This window comes from Bubalus kerabau, chromosome 1, assembly GCF_029407905.1.
Source record: "Bubalus kerabau isolate K-KA32 ecotype Philippines breed swamp buffalo chromosome 1, PCC_UOA_SB_1v2, whole genome shotgun sequence".
NCBI lineage: Eukaryota > Metazoa > Chordata > Mammalia > Artiodactyla > Bovidae > Bubalus > Bubalus kerabau.
In genome coordinates this window covers 58,239,700-58,262,825 of record NC_073624.1, presented here as the reverse complement: position 1 = coordinate 58,262,825, position 23,126 = coordinate 58,239,700, and the positions used below count along the sequence as shown (strand labels likewise).

General features: G+C 36.4%; 1 protein-coding gene across 5 annotated transcripts in view; it reads right to left on the bottom strand.

Annotated features, from left to right (window-relative positions):
• Positions 1-23,126, bottom strand: part of ANKS1B (ankyrin repeat and sterile alpha motif domain containing 1B) — a 1,161,043-nt gene that overhangs the window by 992,072 nt on the left and 145,845 nt on the right. For all 5 annotated transcript variants that reach the window (XM_055576264.1, XM_055576282.1, XM_055576254.1 and 2 more), the window contains exons 2-5: positions 20,457-20,537; positions 9,120-9,276; positions 4,425-4,721; positions 2,074-2,149 (exon numbers count right to left, since the gene is read on the bottom strand). In XM_055576264.1, coding sequence (XP_055432239.1) covers positions 2,074-2,149; positions 4,425-4,721; positions 9,120-9,276; positions 20,457-20,537 — 611 coding nt within the window. The remainder of the gene's footprint in view (positions 1-2,073; positions 2,150-4,424; positions 4,722-9,119; positions 9,277-20,456; positions 20,538-23,126) is intronic.

The following is a 23,126-nucleotide window of genomic DNA, read 5'->3' as shown; positions in this document are numbered from 1 at the left end:
AGGTTATTGATATTTCTCCCGGCAATCTTGATTCCAGCTTGTGTTTCTTCCAGTCCAGCGTTTCTCATGATGTACTCTACATATAAGTTAAATAAGCAGGGTGACAATATACAGCCTTGACGCACTCCTTTTCCTATTTGGAACCAGTCTGTTGTTCCATGTCCAGTTCTAACTGTTGCTTCCTGACCTGCATACAAATTTCTCAAGAGGCAGGTCAGATGGTCTGGTATTCCCATCTCTTTCAGAATTTCCCACAGTTTATTGTGATCCACACAGTCAAAGGCTTTGGCATAGTCAGTAAAGCAGAAATAGATGTTTTTCTGGAACTCTCTTGCTTTTTCCATGATCCAGCAGATGTTGGCAGTTTGATCTCTGGTTCCTCTGCCTTTTCTAAAACCAACTTGAACATCAGGAAGTTCATGGTTCACATATTGCTGAAGCCTGGCTTGGAGAATTTTGAGCATTACTTTACTAGCACGTGAGATGAGTGCAATTGTGCAGTAGTTTGAGCATTCTTTGGCATTGCCTTTCTTTGGGATTGGAATGAAAACTGACCTTTTCCAGTCCTGTGGCCACTGCTGAGTTTTCCAAATTTGCTGGCATATTGAGTGCAGCACGTTCACAGCATCATCTTCCAGGATTTGGAATAGCTCAACTGGAATTCCATCACCTCCACTAGCTTTGTTCGTAGTGATGCTTTCTAAGGCCCACTTGACTTCACATTCCAGGATGTCTGGCTCTAGGTCAGTGATCACACCATTGTGATTATCTGGGTCATGAAGATCTTTTTTGTACAGTTCTTCTGTGTATTCTTGCCACCTCTTCTTAATATCTTCTGCTTCTGTTAGGTCCATACCATTTCTGTCCTTTATCGAGCCCATCTTTGCATGAAATGTTCCCTTGGTATCTCTAATTTTCTTGAAGAGATCCCTAGTCTTTCCCATTCTGTTGTTTTCCTCTATTTCTTTGCATTGATTGCTGAAGAAGGCTTTCTTATCTCTTCTTGCTATTCTTTGGAACTCTGCATTCAGATGCTTATATCTTTCCTTTTCTCCTTTGCTTTTCGCGTCTCTTCTTTTCACAGCTATTTGTAAGGCCTCCCCAGACAGCCATTTTGCTTTTTCGCAGTTCTTTGCCATGGGGAAGATCTTGATCCCTGTCTCCTGTACAATGTCACAAACCTCATTCCATAGTTCATCAGGCACTCTATCTATCAGATCTAGGCCCTTAAATCTATGTCTCACTTCCACTGTATAATCATAAGGGATTTGATTTAGGTCATACCTGAATGGTCTAGTAGTTTTCTCTACTTTCTTCAATTTAAGTCTGAAATTGGCAATAAGGAGTTCATGATCTGAGCCACAGTCAGCTCCTGGTCTTGTTTTTGTTGACTATATAGAGCTTCTCCATCTTTGGCCGCAACGAATATAATCAATCTGATTTCGCTGTTGACCATCTGGTGATGTCCATGTGTAGAGTCTTCTCTTGTGTTGTTGGAAGAGGGTGTTTGCTATGACCAGTGCGTTCTCTTGGCAAAACTCTATTAGCCTTTGCCCTGCTTCATTCTGTATTCCAGGGCTAAATTTGCCTGTTACTCCAGGTGTTTCTTGACTTCCTACTTTTGCATTCCAGTCCCCTATAATGATAGGGAACTCTAATTTCTGTTTACCACTGTTAACAATATAGAAACTTGGGGAAAATTGTATATTATTTAATAAACCAAGCAATTGTCACAGCTTCACAGGGATCAATTCCTCTCTCCTATAGAAGGCAGAGATTTTCTCCCTCTTTTGGTAGTTTCTCTAATATATTTTAATATGATTTAAAAGCATAAAATTATCACTTCTAAAAGCTTTTGATTAAAGAATCTATTGAAAAGGAAGATGAACATTTATATCAGTTTTTTTCCTTAACACTGAGGCTCAATCCTACATGGTTCTACATACATACAATTTAGAGTGAGGTAAAAAGGGTAATGTGGGGTGAGGTGGATTGTGTCATTTTCCTTTGTCTACTTCTGGAGTACAAATAGTTTTTGGCAAGATAAGCTCCATGGAGAATCATGATAGTTACCTGTTTCTAACAGAACTCGCACAACATCCACTTTTCCAAACAAAGCTGCTTCATGGAGTGCACTCCCTTTTTCTGTCTAGAAAAAAAGAAGAAGAAGAAGGAAAAAGATTAGGAGAGCTAAGGTTAAAAAAATTATATCCTTTTATGCATCCATACATATTGTTTGTAATCTTAGCACTCTCTGACAGAAGAGGAGTGTGGAATAAAGAAGAGACTCTAGAAAGAAAATCCAAAAGCTTGAGTCTGTGAAATATCTGTGCTTCTGTGTAGCCATTTGACCTTGTTATGTTTATAAGTCACTCATCTTCTTTCACCCTCAGTCATTCTCAGATATAACATAAGAGCAGTAATGCCTACCTCACGAGGCTTTTGTGACCATCCAGTGAGCTCATGTAATTCAACATGCATTAATTAAATACCAACTGTACACCAAGAGAAGGAAATGGCAACCCACTCCAGTGTTCTTGCCTGGAGAATCCCAGGGACGGGGGAGCCTGGTGGGCTGCCGTCTACGGGGTCACACAGAGTCGGACATGACTGAAGCGACTTAGCAGCAGCAGCTACACCAAGAATAGTTAAGCGGTGTTCTGAGGTTGTACATTTACTTTCTATCAGAGGAGACAGATGTGTAAATAAATATTAATGTCAAATAAAATCACAACAATTTAATGTGGCTTAGAAAACCTGGAAAATATTCTCCTTGCTTTCCTTTCCATATCCTCTCTTGTCTATGCCAACTCTCCCCAGACCTTCTGTACTTTATTCATGTTCCAAGCATACTAAACATTTCTTCAGTATCATTCTCTTGTTTTCTTCCCAAGAATCTCAAAAACTGGTCCTTCTGCCTGGCAGGATAGAACTCCTAGCCCTCTTTACCTCACCATCACCTACACCACCAGTTCTCAATCTTCAGCCTGAATCAGAATCACCTAGAGAGCTTGCTGACCAGATTTCTGGGCACCACCATGAGTTCTGACTCAGTCACCTGGGATGCGTGTGTGGTGTTATGTTGCTTCAGTTGTGTCCAACTCTGTGTGACCCTATGGACTGTAGCCTTCCAGGCTCCTGTGTCCATGGGATTCTGCAGGGTACCATGCCCTCCTCCAGGGGATCTTCCTGACCCAGAGATAAACCCACAGCTTACAGCTCCTGCTTTGGCAGGCAGGTTCTTTAACAACAGTGCCACATGGGAAGCCCCAATAATAAGGGTCTAGGGAGTACAATTGAGAACCACAGACCTACACTACATGTCAAATCTTAAATATAATTTCAGTCAGGAAGTATTGCTTGCCCCTAAAGTGTAACACTTTCCCTGCGTGTTCCACATCAATCTAATATTCCTCATCTTAGCACTTATAGTACTACATTATAATGTTATATGATTATCTATTCCCTTTAATAAACTGTAAGTTTAGTGGAAATGAAGACCATATCTATTTTTTCATCATGGTATCACCAATGCCTAGTAAAAAGTACCATACTTCAGAATACTCTTCAACTATCCTTGGTGTAGAGTTAGTATGGAAATTTAGAATTATTTTGAGGATAGGAGGGAGGAACATTAACACAGAAGACAAGAATTTGTGAGCACTGCAGGGAAATATTGGTTTCTGCTCTGAGGATGATCAAGGAAGATTTTAAGAGAAAGTTTTTCACCTATGCAAATGGTAAAGTTTAAAAAAAAATTTTCTTATTGCTTTTAGGTATAGTGATCCTTCCTTTATCAGTCATGTATGCAAGTACATTATTGTAGAAAGAGGCCTGGACTTTAATCAGTAAATCTTGATTCACATTCTGGGTTTATGAGTCATGTGTCCTTAGGCAAGTTTCTTAGTCTTTGAATCTGATTCCTCACCTCTGTACTGAAACTTAATAGCTCTCAATCCCACAAGATAGCTGTGAGATACAGATTCTAAATGTGTCAACATATTAAACACAAAGTACGTACTCAAAAATTAAAGTCAATTTCATTTCTTTCTTTCATTCACTCAGTTTTAGACTGAATTCCTGGTGTATGTCAAGCTGTGTGCTAGATACTGGAATAAAGGAAACAATTACTAAGAAGACCACACATAACTGCCATCTAGTAATAATTTTTCATGTGGAAAGCCCTCAAGTTAGAATGAGGTTAGAGACTAGGGCTTATATCCCTTCATATTTCCTAACAGTGTGGCAGGATAGTTTGAATTTAGTAGTTACAAAAATACATGTGGACCATTTGCTTGATTTAAAAATGTTAATATTTCTTCCTGTAAATTTAACATGTAATTAAGATGTAAATTTTAACATCTGTATCTCAAAGCAAAGCAAGAACACCATTGTTTTGGAAGCACAGCTACACGAAGACTCACTTGACAGCTCACATCCATTCCTGCTTCCAGCAGCACCTGAACAACTGCCTTGTGACCGTTGCGTGCAGCAAGGTGTAGTGGTGTGTGCTTTCGGGTGTTGCAGCTCATTAAGTTAGGGTGTGCACTGATGATCATTTTGACCACTCTAAGCCGTCCATAGAGGGCTGCCAGGTCCAGAGGTGTTTCCAGCTTGCTGTTTCTGATGGTAGGATCGGTGAGCTCTTCCAGGAGAACAGCAACTACCTCCGAGTGTCCGTACTGAGCTGCACAATGTAGGGCAGTTTCATTTTCATTGTTCTGTTAAGACATACAGTGCAAGTTTTCAGAAATTCAGTTTGTTATGAAAATCGAAGTATAGTAAGGCAGCCATGAAATTAAAAGATGCTTACTCCTTGGAAGGAAAGTTATGACCAACCTAGATAACATATTAAAAAGCAGAGACATTACTTTGCCAACAAAGGTCCGTCTAGTCAAGGCTATGGTTTTTCCAGTGGTCATGTACTGATGTGAGAGTTGGACTGAGAAGAAAGCTGAGCGCTGAGAATTGATGCTTTTGAACTGTGATGTTGGAGAAGACTCTTGAGAGTCCCTTGGACTGCAAGGAGACCCAACAAGTCCATTCTAAAGGAGATCAGTCCTGGGTGTTATTTGGAAGGAATGATGCTAAAGCTGAAACTCCAGAACTTTGGCCACCTCATGCGAAGAGTTGACTCATTGGAAAAGACTCTGATGCTGGGAGGGATGGGGGCAGGAGGAGAAGGGGATGACAGCAGATGAGATGGCTGGATGGCATCACTGACTCGATGGACGTGAGTTTGACTGAACTCCGGGAGTTGGTGATGGACAGGGAGGCCTGGCGTGCTGCAATTCACGGGGTTGCAAAGAGTCGGACACGACTGAGTGACTGAACTGAACTGAAAACCTGAGATGCTTTGAAAACATATATTTAAAATGTATGCCTTTTAATAAGTATGCCTAATAGTACTTTATATTTGGTAATAGTATCTATCATTTATCACATTTTATTTCTATCACTTCAGTTGAAAGAATCAAACTTTTCCTTAAACTATATATTCTAACTTCCAAGAGTGATAAACCATTTAGCTGTGTTAGTTGGTAGCCCTGCTGGGCCCAGATGGTTAGTGTTGTCGGCACTGTGCATCAAGCCTCTGTGACATCTGTTAATGAGAGAGATTAATAACAATACACCTTTAACAGACTGGCTTTCCCAAATATAGTTGAGAGAGTAAATTCTCTGATAATGAAAGATTTACAGAGATGTTTCCCAAATCAAGTTTCATCTTATCTTCCATTTAAGTATAAATCCTTGCTTTTTTTGCAAAGAGAACAAAGACGTACTGGCCCTAACATTAACCCATATCTTTTTGAAATATAATCATGAATTTAGAGGCAGGTCTATACCCACATCCAGACAAGTTACAAGGAATATTACACGTGTAGCTTATAAGTGGTTCAGCTGAGGGAATTCCCTGGCAGTCTAGTTGTTAGGACTCCACATTTTCACTGCTAAGGGCCTGGGTTTGATTCCTGGTCAGGGAACTAAGATCCCATAAGTCGTGTGACTCAAAATAAAAATATAAGTGTTTCAGCTGAAAATCAATGAGATTTTCCCAGGAATGTAGCAGAATAATAAATGTTAAAATCAAGAAAATTGAACCCCACTGCAAGAGAAATGGACCTTTCAATTATTTGGGCAGATAGTGTAGGTATATGCAGTATGACTATGCCATGAGGTGGAAAGGTCAATTAGGAGAAATGGGAACATGAAATTTTAGTAACAAAAATGCAGTGTCCTAAATGAGGGTTCTATAAACCAAGGGAGGATGATATCAGCATAGTCACCATCATAGCTAACACTATGTGCAAAGCACACACAGTTGCATTTCGTATGTGCTTACTTATTTAATCGTCATTGCCTGGCCTGCGAGCATGCTCAGTAGTGTCAGACTCTTGTGACCCCATGGATTATAGCCCACCACACTCCTCTGTCCATAGGATTTTTCAGGCAAGAATACTGGAGTGGGTTGCCATTTCCTCCTCCAGGGGATCTTTCCAATCCAGGGACTGAACCTGTGTCTCCTGCACGTATCCTACATTGCAGCTGGGTCCTTACCACTGAGCCACTGGGGAAGCCACCCGGTTATCACAAGTCTCAGTAAATGTTCATTATCATTTTCATTCCTGCCCTCTATTGCTTAAATACATAAAGGTATATAATTAATTAGTATACTTCTGTCCCATTGCGGGGGAGGGGGTGGGGGGGAATAAAGCTAAAATCAAAATTTACCTATGAAAACAAAATTCCTACATCAGAAACTTTTAGAAGAAATAACATTGAATAAGAGATCTATGTTACTACTAAAGGAGTATGTACATAACAAACAAAAAATATGGAAAACATGGTATTAAAAAATCTCAAAAAATTTCAACTCATCTAAAATAGAAACCACAACATAAAGTAACAGAATTGAAGACAGAATTTTGAAGTCCAATCTCCTCGAAAAAAAAATTTTTTTATATTTATATTGATTTATTCAACATCACAGAAAAAAACAGTTTCTCTATGCTATTTAAAATCTTCAACATTCAAATGTAAATGTTGGTTAGGGTTTTTTTCTTTATTTTCATGTCATTTAAAAAATATTGCTTGCCTATGTTCTCCTCTAGGAGTTTTATAGTTTCTGGTCTTACGTTTAGATCTTTAATCCATTTTGAGTTTATTTTTGTGTATGGTGTTAGGAAGTGTTCTAGTTTCATTCTTTTACAAGTGGTTGACCAGATTTCCCAGCAGATGAATGGATAAGAAAGCTGTGGTACATATACACAATGGAGTATTACTCAGCCATTAAAAAGAATACATTTGAATCAGTTCTAATGAGGTGGATGAAACTGGAACCTATTATACAGAGTGAAGGAAGCCAGAAATAAAAACACCAATACAGTATACTAACGCATATATATGGAATTTAGAAAAATGGTAACAATAACCCTGTGTACGAGACAGCAAAAGAGACACTGATGTATAGAACAGTCTTATGGACTCTGTGGGAGAGGGAGAGGGTGGGAAGATTTGGGAGAATGGCATTGAAACATGTAAAATATCATGTGTGAAACGAGTTGCCAGTCCAGGTTCGATGCACGATACTGGATGCTTGGGGCTGGTGCACTGGGACGACCCAGAGGGATGGAATGGGGAGGGAGGAGGGAGGAGGGTTCAGGATGGGGAACACATGTATACCTGTGGCGGATTCATTTGATATTTGGCAAAACTAATACAATTATGTAAAGTTTAAAAATAAAATAAAATAAAAAAAAATATTGCTTGTAGAAACTAATATTCCATTGTTTAACCTTGGTTTGTTTTTCCATCTTTTTACTTTAGGTTTGCTTTGGGCATTCAGTTTTAAGAATAACCACCAGATGGCTCATCCCACCAGTGATCTTTTAACTTGGTTTTCTGAGGAACAGGCAGCATTCTCATAAATTTCCTTTTTAGCATCATAAATAAAGACAGCCATATCCATCATTTTGTAAAGACTTGAATTAACTATTCTCATAAAAATATTCTGCATTTTGTAACATGAAAACATAGACATTTTTTGCGATATATATTAACAAGACATTTTTCCAATTAATAAAACATTTTTCCTGATTAGTTCTTTACACAACTGCATTTTGATGTAAGAAAAATATTATATTTTCTTCCCTTTGCTGTATACAGCTAGCAAGTATTCATTTTTAATCTGAATTTCAGTCAAGTGTCTGCAAAGTCTATACCCATATGAACAATATGCTAATTGTACTATATTAGATGTGCTTGCCCTAGAGTAACCTCCTTGCATCCATACTGGACAGCGGCCAACCTTCAGCTTAATGCCCTGTTTGTAATTCAATTGTTGGGCTGCACGCTGGTTTTCAAATATAGTTTTACAAAATGGGAACAGTAGGGGGCATGCAGAGCTCATTTATTATCATACTGTACTAGAGGACTGTATTTTACTTTCTGGAACCTGTGGTCTTATTTATTTAGAACACTGAGAATGACATTATTTTTAAATATATGCATTAAGTGTAACATGGATACTATGCAGTTGCAAATATTTTGACTTTATCTGTCAGTTTCACCCTGCTGCTGTGTTTTACTGAACTTACTCTAGGCATATGTGTGTGTGTGTGTGTGTGTACAGGAAATTTTTTATTTATTATGTGACTAGCAACTGCATACATTGTATTTGCATTTTAATTCACAAAATAGCACTTAATATAAAAGTGCTATGTAAATGGTAAAGTATTATGGAAATGATAGCTATCATCATTGTTCTAGCATCTAAAATTTTATTAAGAAAAACTACTTTCACATTATGAATGTGAATTGTTTTATCTTTAAATATTCAATAACTGTAAAATGGATGCTCATGTAAGGCAGGCAAAAATACTAGAACTACTTCTTTATGTGGGATTTTATTATTAACAAATATCTTTACAAATGTCCAGCTTAGTGCCATTGTACCTATAAACAAATGCCAAAGAAGTTTTCAAATATCTCCTTTAGCAAATTCAGCAGTAGGATGATCTTTAGCAGGGTAACAACAGAAATAATTAATTTTTCAATGTGGCTTTGACTTCACAAAACTCTCAAAAATCACAGCATGAGCAAATACTTGACAAACACACCTGTTCATTGACTCTGGAATGTGATGGTCCATGATGAATAAGAATCTTCACAATTTCCACATCTCCTTTCCAGGCAGCCAAGTGAATAGGAAAATAACCTTTGTTGTCTGCTACATTTGTTGATGCCTCATATTGAAGCAGTTTGAGAACAATGTCCCTAAGAAGGAAAAAAAAATACAACAGAAGAAAATATGCTGAACAATATGGCTACTATTAAACAGATAATCATAAAAGTATATTAGATACTGACTAGAAATTTAGAGTAATCATTCAAACTACCGCCACCACCACACACACACACACACACACACACACACACACACACACAGCATTCATTGACTGACCCATACAAGTACTAGAGATCTTTTGGGCAAAATTTATCTAATTTTATTAACCGAATGAATTTAGTAAAATAACAGTATACCTCTTCACATCTTTCTTAAAAATGGAGTATTCCCAGATAACTTATACCTGAGATTTAGTCCGAAGGAAGACTTGAGGTGCAAGCAAACACCCTGTTTACAAACAAAAAGTTATCATCCTGCTAAAAGACATTTAGGAAATTACACATCATTCTGATAGAGAACTAGAATAAAGGGTTGAAGATTCATATAAAAGAGAAAGCAACACAGTAGGAAAGAGACCCTGAAAAGTTGAAAAAAAATTAATAACTTTCAGCCATGGCACAGAACATACTTTGAATGTGTGTTGTTTATACTTGTATCCTCTTTCACTTTCCTCCTCCAAGCCTAAGAAATTATTTTAAGAGGGAAATTCATTTATGAGACAAGTTCTATCACTGACACAATTATTCTAATGACAAGATTTCAGAGAAAATAAACCCCATTTTAACATTAATAAAAAATAGTATTATTTTATAAGCCCTGAATTTAAAGGACTTGAATGTAAAGTATCAGTTATGCAAGTGAAAGTATTAGTTGCTCAGTCATGTCTGACTCTCTGCGACCCCATGGACTGCAGACCACCAGGCTCCTCTGCCCATAGAATTCTCCAAGCAAGAATACTGGAGTGAATTGCCATTCCCTTCTCCAGGGGATCTTGCCAACCCAGGGACAGGGATCGAACCCAGGTTTCCTGCATTACAGGCAGATTCTTTACCATATGAGCCACCAAGGAAGCCCAGCTATGCAAACTACCAATAATATGACCGCTAGAGTATCAATTAGTCTTATTTTTCTTTTTCTTTCTGGTAGAAAATAATAATAATAGTGCCTATTGCTCAACACTGGTAAGAACATTAAACTAATACAATTTTGTAAAGTTTAAAAATAAAATTAAATTAAAAAAAAAGACCATTACCAAAAAAAAATAAAAAATAAATTAGAACATAAAAGAGAAGCCATTCAATGAATAGTAAAACACTATACAGATATTAGTTCTTGCCCCAAGTAAAAATAAAATTCTTTAAAAGTAAAACTGCTTCCTTCAAATCACCTTTGGAAAACAGTCTGAAAATCAGAAGGAAACCTGAAGTTTGCCCAGTTTCTATGCTTCTTCTCACCTCTCCACCATGTAAGAGGTGTTATATAAGCTCTTCCATTCTCAGATAAGTAACTTACAAAGTGGTGAAAAGGATTCAATATTTGAGAATAACAAAAGCAGCTAAGAATCAGAAGATCTGGTTTGAAGTCTTAACTCTCTAATACTTAGTAACTTGGTGTGTGTGTGTACCTGTGTGTGCTCAATCACTTCAGTCGTGTTTGACTCTTTTTTTTTTTTGTAATTAATTGATTTATTTTAATTGGAGGCTAATTTCTTTACAATACTGTAGTGGTTTTTGCCATACATTGACATGAATCAGCAATGGGTGTACATGTGTCCCCCATCCTGATCCCCTCTCCCATCTCCCTCCCCATACCATCCCTCAGGGTCATCCCAGTGCTCCGGCCCTGAGCACCCTGTCTCATTCATCAAACCTGGACTGGTGATCTATTTCACATATGGTAATATACATGTTTCAATGCTATTCTCTCAAATCATCCCACCCTCGCCTTCTCCCAGAGTCCAAAAGTCTGTTCTTTTTTTTTAATTTATTTATTTTAATTAGAGGCTAATTACTTTATAATATTGTATTGGTTTTGCCATACATCAACATGAATCTGCCACGGGTGTACACGTGTTCCCAATTCTGAACCCCCCTCCCACCTCCCTTCCCATACCATCCCTCTGGGTCATCCCAATGCACCAGCCCCAAGCATCCTGTATCCTCCATCAAATCTGTTCTTTTTCTGTGTATCTTTTGCTGTCTCGCATATAGGGTCATCGTTACCACCTTTCTAAATTCCATATACATGTGTTAATATACTGTATTGGTGTTTTTCTTTCTGGCTTTCTTCACTCTGTATAATAAGTTCCAGTTTCATCAACCTCATTAGAACTGATTCAAATGCATTCTTTTTAATAGCTGAGTAATATTCCATTGTGTGTACCACAGCTTTCTTATCCATTTGTCTGCCGACGGACATTTAGGTTGCTTCCATGTCCTAGCTATTGTAAACAGTGCTGCGATGAACATTGGGGTACACATGTCTCTTTCAATTCTGGTTTCCTTGGTGTGTGTGCCCAGCAGTGGGATTGGTAGGTCATATGGCAGTTCTATTTCCAGTTTTTAAGGAATCTCCACACTATTCTCCATAGTGGCTATACTAGTTTGTGTTCCCACCAATGGTGTAAGAGGGTTCCCTTTTCTCCACACCCTCTCCAGCATTTATTGCTTGTAGACTTTTGGATAGCAGCCATTCTGACTGGTGTGAAATGGTACCTCATTGTGCTTTTGATTTGCATTTCTCTGATAAAGAGTGGTGTTGGGCATCTTTTCATGTGTTTGTTAGCCCTCTGTATGTCTTCTTTGGATAAATGTCTGTTTAGTTGTTTGGCCCATTTTTTGGTTGGGTCATTTATTTTTCTGGACTTGAGCTGCAGGAGCTGCTTATATATTTCTGAGATTAATTCTTTGTCAGTTGCTTTGTCTGCTATTATTTTCTCCCATTCTGAAGGCTGTCTTTTCACCTTGCTTATAGTTTCCTTCGTTGTGCAAAAGCTTTTAAGTTTAATTAGGTCCCATTTGTTTATTTTTGCTTTTATTTCCATTACTCTGGGAGGTGGGTCATAGAGGATCTTGCTGTGATTTATGTCAGAGAGTGTTTTGCCTATGTTTTCCTCTAGTTGTTTCATATTTCTGGTCTTACATTTAGATCTTTAATCCATTTTGGGTTTATTTTTGTGTATGGTGTTAGAAAGTGTTCTAGTTTTATTCTTCCACTGCTGGTTGACCAGTTTTCCCAGCACTAATTGTTAAAGAGATTGTCTTTTCTCTGTTGTATATTATTGCCTCCTTTGTCAAAGATAAGATGTCCATAGGTGCATGGATTTATCTCTGGGCTTTCTATTTTGTCCCATTGATCTATATTTATGTCTTTGTGCCAGTACCATACTGTTTTGATGACTGTAGCTTTGTAGTATAGTCTGACATCAGGCAGGTTGATTCAAGATTGCTTTGGCTATTCGAGTTTTTTTTTTTTTTTTCATACAAATTGTTAAATTATTTGTTCTAGTTTTCTGAAAAATACCATTGGTAGCTTGATAGGGATTGCATTGAATCTATAGATTGCTTTGGGTAATACACTCATTTTCACTATATTGATTCTTCTGATCCATGAACATGGTATATTTCTCCATCTATTTGGGTCATCTTTGATTTCTTTCATCAGCATTTTATGGTTGTAACCCTATAGACTGTAGCCTGTCAGGCTCCTCTGTCCATGGGATTCTCCAGGCAAAGATACTGGAGCAGGTTGCCATGCCCGTCCCCAGGGGATCTTCCCCTTCCAGAGGTCAGAGCTGCATCTTATGCAGTTCCTGCATTGCAGGCAGATTCTTTACTAATCTTGGACAATTCAAATAACCTCTGTCTCTCTTTCAGACACTGTTAAAATGGAATTTAGAGATTACATATAGCTGCTGGTCTAAAAGGGTTGTGGTATGAATCAAATGAGAAATGAATATTACTGTAAAACTGTATACAATTAAAAACTATTCTTAAAGCTATTTGCTGCAATATTAAACAATTTTTGCCTTCTTTTTTCTTGAACTGAAGTATATCAGTATTTAAATAAAAGGTAAAATAACACCAAAGGAAGCATTGTTAAATACCTGGGAGTGATCAGTAGAATTTATCCTACCAAAAAAAAAAAAAAAAAAAAAAAGCCTTCTCCAAATCCATATATTAAAAAGGGACAATTATGTGAAGGGTTTTAATTTCATTCTTCAATGCCTAAGCAAATCAAAAAGAATTCTGAAGCTTCTAAACATTTCCTTTCTAAGAGGAAAGAGGAAAATTTTATGGAGTCATCAATACTATTTTCTTTTACTCTCAAACCCTTCAGAATTTCATTTGTTCCTGGGCTCAATTTTTGTTGACATTTTCAAATAATGTGTGTGATATACATTTATTATCAAGAAGAGTTATGATATAGTGAAAAAACTGACCATCTTACTAATTATTTGTATTGTGTAAGTTACTACCACCTAATATCTAAATCATTTAAGAATAATCTGCATGTTTATAAAATTGTCTTTTGTGAACACCAAGATTCTAAATAAATACAATTTTTATATTTAAGTTTTTTAGCTTATTTTATTAAATAAATATTCTATAAAATTTATTTTTTAATTTAAATGTATTTAAAATCTTTTCTCTTATTCAGAGATACCAGCTAATGAACTGGGTCAACTCAGATTTCTAATATAAAAACATATTTTTGAAATATAAAGTTATATCTTTGATCAAATGAGTGCCTATTGGTCTCACTGAAACTTAAGCAAAATATTAATCAATAAAGTATCATTAATCTTTCTTATGATGTATCCATGTATACCACAAGTGATATGCATTATACAGGCCTTTTTCATCCAGGCTTATCAAGAACAAATTAAATTTCAGTTACTTTCTTTAATGTCTAAACAAGAAGAGTAATTGTTTTTGGTTTTGGGGGTAGTTGGTTTTGGGGAGGGATATAATTGAAATATAACATGATTTTAGTTTCAAGTGTACAACATAATGATCTGATACATTGCAAACTGATCACCATGAGCCTAGTTAACTTCTCTTTTTTTACTTTTATTTAAGTTGCATCTTATATCTTCCAAAAGTATCATGAATATGTTGACTGTGCTTGGTTATCTGGCATGAAATATTAAGTTATATTGATGAAAACTGTCTATAAGCTAGCAAGCAGAAAATACCTATATCTTAAAACTAAAGTGGTAATCTTTCTTACAGCATTTGACAAAAAATTCTCCAAAACACTAAAATAAATGTAATTGATGAGATTACAGAAAAAATAATTCCATTTCCCAGGAAAAAAACAAAATACCCAAGTAAGTTTAATAATAATTCAGTTTAAATCACTGCAACATTTTGCAGCTTGAGGTTAAAAATGTATGTTCAGGTAAAAATAGGAATTCTAAAAAGTATTGATTTTTGCTATCATGTTTAATTTGTTTCATTTTTTGATAGACATAAATAATACTTCTGATTAGTATGAAATGTCTTTTAAGAAGTTCAGTATACATTATAAGCAAAATTAAATTAATTGGGAAGATTCAACATTCAAATTTCTTTACCTCAACAGCAAGTTGCCTTACAGTTAACCAAAGAAATTTATTTCATTTCATCCTCCTGTGTTTGCAATGTTCATCGCAGCACTGTTTATAACAGCCAGGACATGGAAGCAATCTAGATGTCCATCAGCAGATGAATGGATAAGAAAGTTGTGGTACATATACACAATGGAGTATTACTCAGCCATTAAAAAGAATACATTCGAATCAGTTCTAATGAGGTGGATGAAACTGGAGCCTATTATACAGAGTGAAGGAAGCCAGAAAGAGAAACACCAATACAGTATACTAATGCATATATGTGGAATTTAGAAAGATGGTAATGATAACCCTGTACGCAAGACTGCAAAAGAGACACAGATGTATAGAACAGCCTTTTGGACTCTGTGAGAGAGGGCAAGGGTGGGATGATTTGGGAGAATGTCATTGAAACTTATATATTATCATATGTGAAATGAATTGCCAGTCCAGGTTTGATGCATGATACAGGGTGCTCGGGGCTGGTGCACTGGGATAACCCAGAGTGATGGGATGGGGAGGAAATTGGGAGGGGGTTTCAGGATGGGGAACACATATACACCTGTGGCAGATTCATGTCAATGTATGGCAAAACCAATAAAATATTGTAAAGTAAAAAAATTTTTTTTTTAAAACAAAGAATTTTGAAATAAATGCAAATCATCTTCATATGGATGTAATAAGCTAATGACATGCAAATTATCCATTAATAAACTAATGAAATTCTCAAAGTCATTAAGGCCCTTTTGATTTCAGACTTTCTTAAGGATTTTATTTCTCTTTTTTTGGAAATAAAGTTGCAAAAATGCTCAACATGGTCAGAAGACTTTAGGACAATACACTTCATTTTCTAACTGGAGCTCCTTTATATACTGAATTCACTCTCATAGATTTATTTCCAGATAAAATGAATAAAGTCAAATTTAACTAGTTAATATTCTAATCCAAGAAAGAAGCAATCAACCAAAGATATTTGTAGGTGATTCAAAGAGCAACTTCATGGACTAGATTATATAAATTTTTAGAGGAAGTGCTCTTCTTTCATTAGAAAGTCTATTCTGAGCAAATCAAAGGTATAGCAGATAGTTTACTATCTAGAGTCTAGACCCAATTTGAGATACAATCTTGATTATAGATAATGGAGGATTATCTATAATTGAATCCTTGTCTAGGATTCAAGCATTAATATTTAAAGAATCAAAAGCAAGAACAGAAAATAACCCCACACATATGAAATAACAAACATATTTCAAAGATACAATAACAATTTATTACTGACATTTTCCAAAACAGCATCCAAGAATCACAATGAACCCAACATAGTTTAATGAGATGAAACTTAACAAGAAAATAAAACCAGCAATTTTCTAAGAAGAGAGAAATCAGAATGAAATATGAACATACAGGTTTAGTAAAACTTTATAGGGATTATTAAAATAATAAGATGATTATTTTAAAAGACAGAAAAGAAAGAGCAAATAAAAGAAGGAAAGAGGAAGAGAGGGAAAGAGGAGAGAAGAAGGGAAGAAAGGAGGGAGTTAAAAAAGGAGGAGGAAGTGGAGGAAAAAAGAGAGGAAGTTGGCTATTTCAGAAGAAATTGCTATTGCTATTCAGAAGAGAATTAATTAAAGCAATAAAATTTGCAAAAGAAATATATGAGAGAGACAATGAATCCTCCATATTTTAAAAAAAAAAAGAAGAAAAGATAAATCTCTAGCCTATCTACTGAAATAATTTATTTACAATCATTGCCAATTAAATTTGTTCTACTGACTGTGCTTTTTCTATCATTTAAAAGTAACAATTTTCTCATCTGTAATTACAAATGACTCCGGAAATCACCAAGAGTACAATTTCTATTGTGTCCTGATTTGGCTAAGTGGAGACAAATTTTTCATTGTGAAATAATGTATTTCAGGTATATAAAATGTTGTTCCATTTGTGGGCTAACTAGCAGTGATAAACGAGACTCTCAATAAAACATACAAAAGAGTGAGGATACAGTCTTAATTTGCAGTGTGAAGGCCACAGATTAATATTGGAGGAAAGGGGAAAGCACGTGCCCAAAGCAAATGAATAAACTATAAGACCCTGTAACATTTCTTCTAGCTCTATAATTCCATGAACTTCCTTGGTGGCTCGGTCCATAAAGAAACCGCCTGCAATGCAGGAAACCCAGGTTCGATTCCTGAGTTGGGAAGATCCCCTGGAGAAGGAAATAGCAACCCATTCCAGTATTCTTGCCTGGAGAATCCCATGGACAGAAGAGCCTGGTGGGCTACAGACCATGGGGTCCAAAGAGTTGGACATGACTGAGCAACTAACACTTTCTGAAAACAATCTAAAGTTGATGGATACAACAGCAGCAAGAACAAGGATAGAAATTTGGCAAAACTAATACAATTATGTAAAGTTTAAAAATAAAATTTAAAAAAAATAAAATAAAATAAAAATAAATAAAAAAAAAAAAAAGAAAAGAAATGAAGTGTTTCTATGCTGACTGCTAAGGCTTGCTTGGGAGGAATACAGCACAATGTTTCATTAACTATTTGAAGTGAGAATACCAAAGACAAAGAAAAGGAAAACCACTGTCCTCTGGCTCTGAGGTATATTCTATGACAAGTTTTTATTCTACAAATATCTTTTCTTATGGCAATATTTAAATGAGCATTCTGTGAGAATACACTACTTGATGATAATGGGAGGCAGCCAGAAATACATAATGTGACAGAGAAAAACCAATAAGAAATTAGAACACTGATGTGCATACAGTCACAGAGGGATATAATGTAAATTACAGGTAAAAGTATACACTCGGACTCTAGATACAGCCCCACCTTAATGATTAAGTGGCCACTAAGTCACTTATCCAGCATGGTCTTGTTTCTCCATCTATAAAATAAAAGAGGTAATGAAGGTAGGATAGAATAAATGATCTCTAACTTTAAAAGTCCTTGATAATTTAAATAATTTAAAATCAAGAATTCTTTCTAGATGAAAATCCAAATTTCAGAACTGTAACATCATAGTACCTAACTGAGCCACAAATAACAAAATATTATATCATAAAGTGTTATAATTAGAAGGAATATGGTGTATTCAGTACATTTGAACTGAGGCATAAAGAGGTTAATTAAATGGCTCAAGGTCACATAACTGGCAGGGAGGGAGAGATGGGATTAGAATTTTCCTACTTTTTTCCAACACCTGTATGATGACACTAAGTAAAATCTTTCTCTTCTGGGAAAGTAAGAGGGAGGGAATGCCATCTGAGTGGTTTTGTTAAAAAAAAAAAAAAAAAAAGAAAGAAAGCAAAAAAATTAAAAGAAAAATGATACCTTTAGATGAAAGCAAAGCAGAGATATATAATCCTCAGAGAACATCTGCAATTAAAGATCTTAAAAGAAATATAGTCAAATTCCCATCTCTTTATGATAAGCTTAATGACTGCTAGTCAATTCACGTAAATTATCCTCACTTTGTACACTGCCAATAAAACTAAAAATTGTGCAAGAAGCCTCAGAAAAATATATCTTAATGGTTAGAACTTCATAGGATGTCACACATAAACCAAAAAAATTTACTTAAAACCACTGAAAATCAAGAAAGGGACATTTGGGTACAATATTATTTTGAGAAATAATGCCAAGCTGAGGTAGAACAAGAAAAGTCATATAGCTCAAATAGTCAAGCCCAAGATCTTCCGTCCATTATACTTGATAGCTTGTCTTCCCAGCTGGGACTAAGAAATATGGTTCCACCAGAGCCACTGAATCCACAACTAAGATGCCCAAAGAAGTCAGCTTGGGCTGATTTAATTAACTTCCCTCCTGATGACTCAGGTATCAAGAAGAATAAATAGCATTTCCTTTAAAAGACTCAGATAGTAAGGATCTGGACACATTTTCCGCTCTAGAGAAGGGTAGCAATATAGCTGAAAAAGACTCAGCAAAATAAAAAGTTCTAAGGCCGGCGGTATTAGGTGACATTATATAGAATAAGGACTGGATGAAAAAAAATGTAATTTGGGAATTACAATACTAAGGATCTAAGTGAAGAAACATTAAGCTTATGATATTTTACATAATTCAAATATTCTTCAAACAGAATGATAATGTTCAATTTATGCAATAAGTTTCAAGGTAAACATGTCATAATGATAAATAATGACAAAAATGGTAAGGTCCTTGTATGAGAGCTTTAAGATCATGAAGTGTAATCAAGTATAACTAAGTCTCAATCTGTGTCTCAATTCACAGAATAAAAGAAATGTTAAATACAAAATTAAAAGATAACCAGCAGTACTTTTGGAGGCTTTCCAGGTGGCTCAGTGGTAAAAGAATCCGCTTGCAATGCAGGAGATGCAGGTTTGACCCCTGAGTAAGGAAGAATCCCTGGAGAAGGGAATGGCAACCCACTCCAGTATTCTTGCCTGGGAAATCCCATGGACAGAGGAGCCTGGTGGGCTACAGTCCGTAGGGTTGTAAACAGGCAGACACGACTTAGTGACTTAGCACACTATAGTAATTTTAAGGCAGTAATTACCATGTTTAAAACAACTGAAGTGAAATGAAATGATCCAGATCTGAAAAGACTAACTTGAATCATTAAAGCAAAGGAAAAACAGATAGGAGGGGAGACACATGAACAAGGTCACCTTTCTTCTGATGAAGGATGACAGAACATTTGACTCATTCAGAGGACTCCTCACACTGTCACTAAACCATTAGGTTTCCTGGCTAAAACACTGTCAATAAAATAGTGTGATGGTTATACATGTTTTCACTCTCCATATCATAGACTATCACATTATTTGAAATATAATTCCACAGGTTAAAGAGGTTCAAAACCCGAGAGACCATTCATGAACGACAGACAGAAAGCATGTTAGCTTAGTTTGAGGATTTCAAAGAGGTTTGTGAAAGTGTCCATGGCTTATAAGAGCAAGATTCTACTAAAAGAGTTCATTCTTAGTGAATAACCCTATAATTTGTGAAGACACCCCAGAAAGTAGGGAGGCATCATTAAGTGGTTTATCCCATCAGTCCCTAATCTTTTTGGCACCAGGGACTGGTTTCGTAGAAGACAATTTTTCCACAGACCCAGGGAGTGAGGAGAAGGGTGGTTTGGGGATGATTCTCACAAGGAGCACGCAACCTAGATCCCTTACATGCACAGTTCACAGTAGGGTTCACGCTCCAATGAGAATCTAATGAATGTCACTGACCTAACAGGAGGCAGAGTGTAGGCATTAATGCGAGTAATGGGGAGAGTTTGTAAATACAGACAAGCTTTGCTCATTCTCCTGCCTCTCACCTCCTGCTGTGCAGCCTGCTTCCTAGCAGGCCATGGACCAGTACCTATGTGTGGCCCAGGGGTTGGGAACCCCTGGTTTATCCCATTCCCATGCCAAATGTTCACGTGACTAACATGGTCCTGGCACTTCTTCCATTTTCCCTGTGTGGTCTTTGACTTGATCTGCACTCTGCACATACTCATTCTCAGCAACATTCCTTCCACTTTCAACATGTCAAGTGTTGAACACCTGGTGCTTCTCCAAATTCATCTAAGCCCAAGGGACTCGCGGCAACATGAGACAGGAACCATCAGACATAATTAACTTCATCACATGTAACTAAATACACACAGATTCCAGTCCAAATAAGTGGCACTTACTTATGTCCATTTAAGGCTGCATGGTGTAAAGCCGTGTAACCCGAACTGTCTGTGCAGTTCACATTGGGGCCTCGCCAGATGCTGCAAATAAAGCACAAGCACACAGTTAACAGGGGAGCAGAATTGTGCTTTGCAAAACAGTCGGCAGCATGTTTCAGATGAGGATTTTACTCATGTGAAAACAACTGCCACCTTTCCTGCACTCCCCTCAGAACAATATCTTTATTCATTTATTTGATGCAGAGAAATTATTAGTGAGTAAGTTTGAGTGAACTCTGGGAGTTGGTGATGAACAGGCAGGCCTGGCGGGCTGTGATTCATGGGGTCGCAAAGAGTCGGACACGACTGAGCGACTGAACTGAACTGAACTGATAGCTACCATTAGAAATTATTAGCAAATGCAGACCCCCTGGTATACCTTAAATTTGGACCCCAAAATTCCCTATAACTTTCAGTCATTACTTAAATATTGGATCCAATTAACGTTCAACTATTATATTCTTTACCAAGAAGAAAGATTTAAGTCACCTGCCTCCTCCTTTTCAACACACTCATTCTGAGATGGCAGTGGTTTGCATAAGTTATATTTTTGGATATGGAAAGAATATAAACACTTCTTGCTGTTCCATTGCTACCAAGAGAATGTAAAACATATTTCACCCTTGAAAATATAATTAGATTTGATTATCACAAACCATAAAAAGATTCTAATAGTTTTGAAGTTATTTTACTATACAATATATTTTGACGATAACATATAACTATAAGAAAGAATCCATTTTATCCTTGATCACTACAATGATAGAAACTATAGTTTAAAAAAAATAGGTATTGAAAGTTTTCCAAAAGTAAATCTCCCAAAAAAACTCTGATGTTATCAAAGCCATCAAAACTAACATCTAATGACAAACTTGGAGAAGGAAATGGCAACCCACTCCAGTATTCCTGCCTGGAGAATCCCATGGACAGAGGAGCATGACAGGCTACAGTCCATGGGATTGCAAGAGTCGGACACGACTTGGCGACTAAACCACCACTGCCAATGACAAACTAATTCATGTATTCACAAAATATTTATTGTGTACCAATTGTATGTCACATATTAAGCTAAGTACTGAGAGCACAAAGTCATAATTCAAGGGCCTTCTTTACAAGAGCAGAGTCTAATGGAGAAGAGAGACACATAAACTAACAAGTACAGGCTAGTAAGATAATCAAGGTACCAGAGAGCACACAAGCATCTCTGAGAAGAGAATAAACAGCTATTCAAAATGAGAGATCACAACTAAGTTGAGACAGTGAAAATGAGTAGAATGTTCTTATTCGACAGTTATAAAAAGTCAAACCAATAAGATGCAGAGATCAACTGAAGGAAGGAGAAAGTACAATAGTTAGCACAGACTCACTCAAGTTAAATGTCTAAATGACCGAAAGGAAAATGACATTAACTAAGATGTGAAAAGAAAGGCAAATCTGCTGGAGGAAGACAGTGCAGATGGAAAGCAAACAATGACTTCAGGCTTGGAAACATTAAATTTCAGGTATCTGACATACTTACATAAAAGTAAGTATCTCCAGAAAACTATGAAAATATCTAGTTAGAAGCATGGTTCTTAAGTTAGACAACCTGATTTCAAAAACATGGCTCCATTACTTGCTGGGGGTAGCCCTGGATAAAGTATTTAATCTCTCTCAAGTATTTAATTCCTTGTCTGCAAAATATAGATGATGATAATAGTACTACTACCTTAAAATGTTGTGAGGATCAAATGAATCAGTACTTATAAAGCACTTTGGGCAGTAGTTGAACATAGCACTAGCATCTATTATATTTTTTATGTTTGTTCAACAAATTGTTATAAGATAAAACCAAGGGAGTGCTTGATTTCAGACTCTCTAAGAGACAGGCCATCAGCTGGGCATAGTGGCATGCACCTGTAATCTCTGCTACTCAGGAGGCTGAGGCTGGAGGACTGCTTGAACCCAGGAGTTCTGGGCTGCGGTGCACTGTGCCAATTGGGTGTCCACACTAAGTTCAGCATCAACATGGTGACCTCCTAGGAGAGAGGTCATCAGGCTCAAATACCTCAGTGGAAAATCTGTATATGAAGGCAAGGTGAAACCTTCTCTCAAATGTTGATATTAGCCAAAATATCAACCACTGGATGAAAAAAAAAAATCAAACCTAAGTTAGGTAGATAGTTCCAAGTTCAATGCAACTGAAAATGTTAAAACTTCCCAGCCCTCACTGAAGTGGTCAGAGAACCTATATGAACGTATATTGTGAGGAAAGAAAGAAAGAAAGAAAAATATAGGACCGACAATAGAACCATGTATAATTAACAATACTTTAGGGTCCAACATAGGGAAAAAGTTACATGAAGAACACTGAGAGTTGCCCAAGAGTAAATAAAACCAAGAGAAAGCATTATACAATTTAAAACAGGAAACTGTCCAAAAAAAAAAAAAGAAATGAGATAAGAATTAAACTATTTGATAATAAAGAAGGTCTTGAGGAAATTAATGATGTAATATAACCAGTCAATTGTAAGATTTTAACTTTATTTTTATCTTAACTTCATTCCAATCCAGTGGTTTATTTTCTTTAGTGGTGGCTTACCTCCTGAGAATAAAAAAAAGTGACAGTTAAACCAGGAAAGTTATAAGATA